The sequence below is a fragment of the Staurois parvus genome, unplaced genomic scaffold, assembly GCF_062004578.1.
Source record: "Staurois parvus isolate SC_StPar_1 unplaced genomic scaffold, SC_StPar_1.0 ptg000397l, whole genome shotgun sequence".
Lineage (NCBI taxonomy): Eukaryota > Metazoa > Chordata > Amphibia > Anura > Ranidae > Staurois > Staurois parvus.
The window spans coordinates 5868978-5874977 of record NW_028318193.1 but is presented as its reverse complement, the minus strand read 5'-3'; the positions used below and the strand labels follow the sequence as shown (position 1 = coordinate 5874977).

Sequence of the window (6000 nt, the reverse complement as noted above, 5' to 3'; positions counted from 1 at the left end):
TAGATGAAAAAGAAGATATAAATACTCTGCACAATATTTATAATAATATTATATATGTGTAACAGGATGAGAAATCAGACAAATGATTAGACTAGAGTAAATGTAATCTAAAGTTAAATACGTTCAGAGTAGAATTAACAATGCAAACGGGGTCAGAATGGCAAATAGTATACTTACAATATAGAGCAACAGTAACAGGTGAAAAAGTTCTGCAAAATGGAGCCTGTGGACACGCTTTCAGTACATAATAACACAAACCCAAACTTCAAATGTTTCTTGTAACTAGCTGTCTGTTTTATTTTCTTGTTTTAGGATTTGTCTCCAACTCTTGTTTGAGGAAACTTTAGTTAAAGTGTTACTCAACCCACAACAGTAAAATCAGCCTATAGAATAGGATAGCAATAAAAGTGAGTGCTCTTTGTAGGTAAGCAGCTGAACACTCAAGGAAACCAAATAAAGCCTTGTGATAGATGTATAAAAATATGTGCAGTGCTAGTCAGTGAATTTTAATAAACATATAATTAATATATATATATATAATAAATTTCCCCAATAATAAGAACATCAATTAATGACAGCCTCTAGATGAATGTATCATGATCTACAGCTTTCAATCCAATGGTGGTGCTCCCAATGGTAAAGTTAAAAATGCGCACTCACCAGAAGCGTAATTTAATTACGCAGTATGTAAATCAACACAGATCCACTTCACCGATAAGGGTCCGGACTGGAACTCAGGGTAGGTTCTCCTTCAAGGTGGTATGGGTATGAGCCCTCAATGGGTGTAGGTTGATCCAGCTGGCCAGAGGTCCCTTTAAGGGATAGGTGGGTAAAGATGCCTGTTTACAGGTGCTTCCCTCTCTGGGTCTGGTGGACATTAGACTGGATCGCAGCAGGGCTCTATGGATAAAAAAAACTCCTGTAGGTCTGTTTTCAACCATTTTGAATCTAATCTTGATTGTGCAACCAGAGTGAATGTTTCTGAAGACATATTGCTTGCACTTTCCTGTCTGCTATGACCGTCCAGGTGCCCTGTACAGGGGAAACCACCCCCAAAAGGGTCACATCCGCAGACTACGAGCTCAGGGACCCAGTTCACCTGAAAGGATCAAACTCTTGTTTGAGGAAACTTTAGTTAAAGTGTTACTAAACCCACAACAGTAAAATCAGCCTGTATATGCAGTAAATCATGATTATTACACTCACTGTGGAACCTAAAGGGTTAATCCTCCACATTGTGTAAAAAGGATGTTTGATCCTGTCTTCTCTGATCCTCCACTTCTTCCAGTATCTCCTAAATATCTCCTGATAGAAAAGAGGCTCGGGGGCAAGCTGCGCATGCTTTTTTTTCCAGACAGAGGTCAAGGGTCCTGCATCCTCCTACAGGTGAATGAAAACACCTCCTACAAGATGTAACCAGTGCTCTGTTGGACACTGATAGAAGTCACAAGACTGCTCCAACTGCTGATGAGAAAAGATATTTAGAAATTTATATTTACTAATTGCATTTCCATGTTCTGTGGGAGACCAGATATAGTGGATGCAGGGCCCTGGGTTTAGTAACACTTTAAGTATTTGTAGGTAATTTGTAAGTGCTACAGCTATCTACTTGTTTTTAGTAATGGGCAATAGTACCAATGTGTTGTTCCTTTAAGACACTTTAATTGTGGAAAGTCCCTCTTGGTCTATTGAGGGTCCAGTGAGCTCCTCGCTGCTTGTGGTAAAACACAGAGCCTGAGGCGGTATTGTTGGTCCTGTCTGTATCTCCTTTCCTGGACTTCAGATCTGTTTCCTTTCTCCTGAATTCTACAACATCTTTGGGTGGTGTCCTCTAGTCCATGGAGGGGAGCTGAGCAGGGCTCGTGAAACTGCTAGGGATTTCTGTGTAGTACAGCTGGGATTTTTGGCTTACTGTGCAGTTGGGAGTTTGCTGAATTTTTAGCATATCACCAGGTATTTTTCTGTACTTGTGGCATTTTTTGGGATGGAATTTGGGGAGGTGTGGAGAGATCTACTCTGCATTTTTGTTTTGTTTTGCCCAGACATACTATACGTTTTAACTATTAACTAGCAAATAGCTATTTGGCCAGGGCTGTCCAGTCTCTTGCTTTTTTTTTATCTATTATGAATAAATCTTCATTATAAAATATTGATATAAAAATGGCCTGCGATGTCTCTCTCACTTCACTGGTATATTTTGTATCTTTCATGTTTTTAGAAACAGGTGAAACTGAATATACTTATTTTTGCTTCTTTATTCTTGCATCTAGCGCTACACCTGGTTGACAGGAACTGAAACTCCAGTTGGAGATTTGATGTTCAATTAATTTGGTAGGTTTGCGTTTCTTCTTTTTAGTAAAAAATAGCAGGAGTGAGAGGCAGAAGTTTTGCTTGTGAATGTTGTTGTTTTTGTAAGCTTTTTTATTAAAAAAAAAGTATTTACAGACTTAATTTTGCATTTTGTTTTTAATTTTTGTTTCCTTGTAAAGCAGTTCGTGCCCTGGTAAAGCAAACAAAGGCAGGTGGAGCAGTGCTACTTTGGGCAAGCAGGAAGTCCTAGGCCTGAAAACCATCCTGTCTTATAAAAATAAAAAAGGGTTCCTTGCAATATAAGGCCACCATTTCAGACACTTGCGGGTGCAGTGGTGAGCTACAACTAAAGGCAGCTCAAAAACAGATGGTCAGTAACAGGGCAGTTTCAACCTCTTCAGGTCAAGACACTTTCACCCCCTTTCAGTCAGGGGCATCCCTAGGCATGTGCGGGGGTGCACGCCACACTGGGTGACACCTTTTGCACAGGGTGACACCGGACCTGCTCCACCAAGGGTGGACTAACCGAGGGCCCGGGGTCACTAGAGGGCCCCATGAGAGGCTCAGTCCGTCCTTGTATGTGCCACAGCTGAAATAAGCAAGCCTTGAGGGGACGGACAGTGAAGCAGGCACTTCGGACACCTCTTCTCCTCAGAGTTTCAGCAAGGGGCGGGTCCACATCCCTGCCACGGGTGCTGACGTCGGAGAGCTGGATGGGCGGGCAGAGCATTCAGCAGGTCAGTGTGTAATCCCTGGACCCTGGTGACAGCACTGCAGCTTCATGTAGGTAGGGGGGAGAGAGAGAGGGGGGAGACAGAGGGGAGACAGAGAGGGGGTGTCACCAAGTGTTCCGGCACCAGGTGACACCAACCCTAGGGACGCCCCTGCTTTCAGCCCAGGCCAATTTTCAGCTTTCAGCGCTCTCACACTTTGTTTGACAGTTGCTAAGGCATGAAACACTGCACTCAAATTAAATTTGTATAATTGTTTTGAGACAGATAGAGGTTTTTTTTGGTGGTAGTTAATCACCACTGGGTTTTTTATTTTTTTTTTGCTATATAAATGAATAAATACCAAAAATTAAAAAACAAACACTTTTTTCTTAGTTTTTGCTATCACATTTTGCAGATAAATAATCCTTCCCAAAACTAGACCAAAATGTATTCTGCTACATTTCTTTGGTAAAAAATAACCCAAATCAGTGTATATTATTTAGGCTGTGTGAACATTATACTGTAGAGTCTACAAGCTATAACCCCTGGTTCACATATATGCGGCCGTGCGGGCCATGTTTTGCACAGGCATTTGAATGGACACCCGTGACACGCAGGGAAGCAGCCCGCATGGGAACCTCGGTTTCCAGTATGGTTGCATCTTCCAGTGCAGGCGGCGTGCCATCACTTGCCCACAGGTCCGCATTTCTCTGTGCAGGTGGTGCTGCTGCATGAATTTTCGTGCGGATCTGCAGGGGCACCACCCGCACAGATGTGAACCTAGCATGATACATATATTTGAAAATTTATTAGTCCTGATGTACTGACTGCCTATCTTATTTCTTGAGACCCTAAAATGCCAGGACAGTACAAATACCACCCAATTAACCCCCTTTTGGAAAGTAGACAGAAGCATGATACGTTTTTGAAGTTGACTCTTTTTGTCACAGTTTTTTTGGAAAATTAAGAAATTAAATAAAATCTTTTTTTTTCTGCAAAGTTGTAATTTTACAAGCTTTTTCTCACACACAGCATAGGCATACATGCATCTACTGTATACCCCAAAACACATTCTGCTATGCCTCCTGTGTGAGACTTTTTCACAGCTTAGATGCATATCCAAGGAGCACCTTCAGGCTTTCCAGGGGCATAAATTACACATCTATTTTCCTGACTGCCTATCACATTTTTGGAGACCCTGGAGCACCAGGACAGTGGAACACCCACAAAATGATCCAATTTTGAAGGTATTTACTGAAAGACATAATGAGCCTTTTGAAAATATAATTGTTTGACACAGGTTTTTGGAAAATGTAGGAAAGAAAATAAAAATATATTTTGTTTTTACACAAATTTGCAAATTAATAATATTTTTCTAACAAACAGCATGGACATACTTCCAAGTATTTCCAAATACACCCCAAAACATATTCTGCTACTTCTCCTGAGTGTGACAATACCAAAAATCCAAGGAGCCCCTTCAGGCTTTCTAGGGGCATAAATTATGCATCTAATTTCCTGACTGCCTATCACATTTTTGGAGGCCCTGGAGCACCATGACAGAAGAACCACCCACAAAAATGACCCAATTTTGGAGAATAAACACCCAGAGGTATTTTTTACACAAAGTTGTCTATTATATAAGATATTTCTCACACATAGCATGGGCATACTTAGAATTACACCCCAAAACACATTCTGCTACTCCTCTTGAGTAAGGGGATAGGACTTTTTCACAGCCTAGCCACACAAAGGGGGTCGACATCCAAGAAGCACGTTAACCACTTCCAGTCTGGGCCATATGGTGGTGACCAGGATGCTAATATCGGGTGATCAGGACACTGGTATGGCAGTGATCAGGATGTTGGTATGGTGTATGGCAATGTTAATTTGATCACTGGTGACAGGGGCTGGCTGTACGTTTTATTACTCTATTACTAATGGCAGTGATCAGGAACACTGTGGCAGGCTGGCACTGCAGTCTGTGAGTCTACATGCAGCCTGAAAGGCTGCTGTACATTTACAGGCTACTGCATCGGTTCTCTCTGCTCTCACAGTTTGTTTACATCTGGCTCACATTGAGTACTATGTGATTGGTGTGATTGGACACAGCAATCATATGGTACAAGATCATGTGATCACCCAGAAACAGCAGTAATGAGATCCGCTGTGTCTGGGTGATACATAGATCTTTGGGCTCCCGAGAGACGCGCAGGAGCTGCAGATGCGGGCTGATGTACAGGTACATTAACCTGCATTGGATCTGTTTCCCATCCGCCATTTAAAGGCTGTGGCTGGATGGGAAGCAGTTAATCAGTAATAAGAGGCCTAACTAGTGTATGCCTAAATCTTATTTTATCTATGCAGATAAGATGGCATGGTGAATAAGAGTGATATAATGTGGTTTAGGTGCACATTATTCTTGCACTTAGTATTATTTGAAAGAAAAAAAAACAAGTAATCTTCACTTTTAATCTTCCTTATTTTAATTTTGCTTTTTTGTGCTTTGTAATATATTTTCTGTAAATATTAGCTTGCACAATTTTTCTTTTCTTTTCAATAAAACAATATTTTAAAATTTTTAAGATTTATATCTGAATGCTCTAAGCAAAAATTAAAAATTCATTGTCTCTGTTCACATGTTACATTCCTTTCTGGGCATGACAGTGGTTGTCACAGACCTTTCTAAAAGGTCAGAGTTATAACAGCAGATGTTGTGAATGGTGTGTGTTTCCATTAAAACACATGGGTAGCTACCATATGTGTTTGAACAGGTTTACTGCACAGTTAACCTACCCCAATGATAATCACTCTCATTCTGCTGGCTCTTAGATTATTATTCTGTAAACTGGAAAATCTCTTTGCAGGGTGAGGTTGAGAGTGGAATATGTCACATCAGTATATTCAGATATGTTTTCTTTTAAATAGGATATAAAGGTTAATTTAAACAAAACTTAAATCCCATTTGAATCATGGA

The 6000-nt window shown here is 40.7% G+C and overlaps 1 protein-coding gene across 1 annotated transcript in view; it reads right to left on the bottom strand.

Annotated features, from left to right (window-relative positions):
• Positions 1-272: 272 nt before the first annotated feature.
• The window catches only part of CUNH6orf58 (chromosome unknown C6orf58 homolog), a 101954-nt gene continuing 96226 nt past the window's right edge, over positions 273-6000 (bottom strand). Inside the window, exon 7 of the mRNA XM_089686463.1 lies at positions 273-900. Within this exon, the coding sequence (XP_089542589.1) occupies positions 844-900 (57 nt within the window). The 3' untranslated portion in view covers positions 273-843. The remainder of the gene's footprint in view (positions 901-6000) is intronic.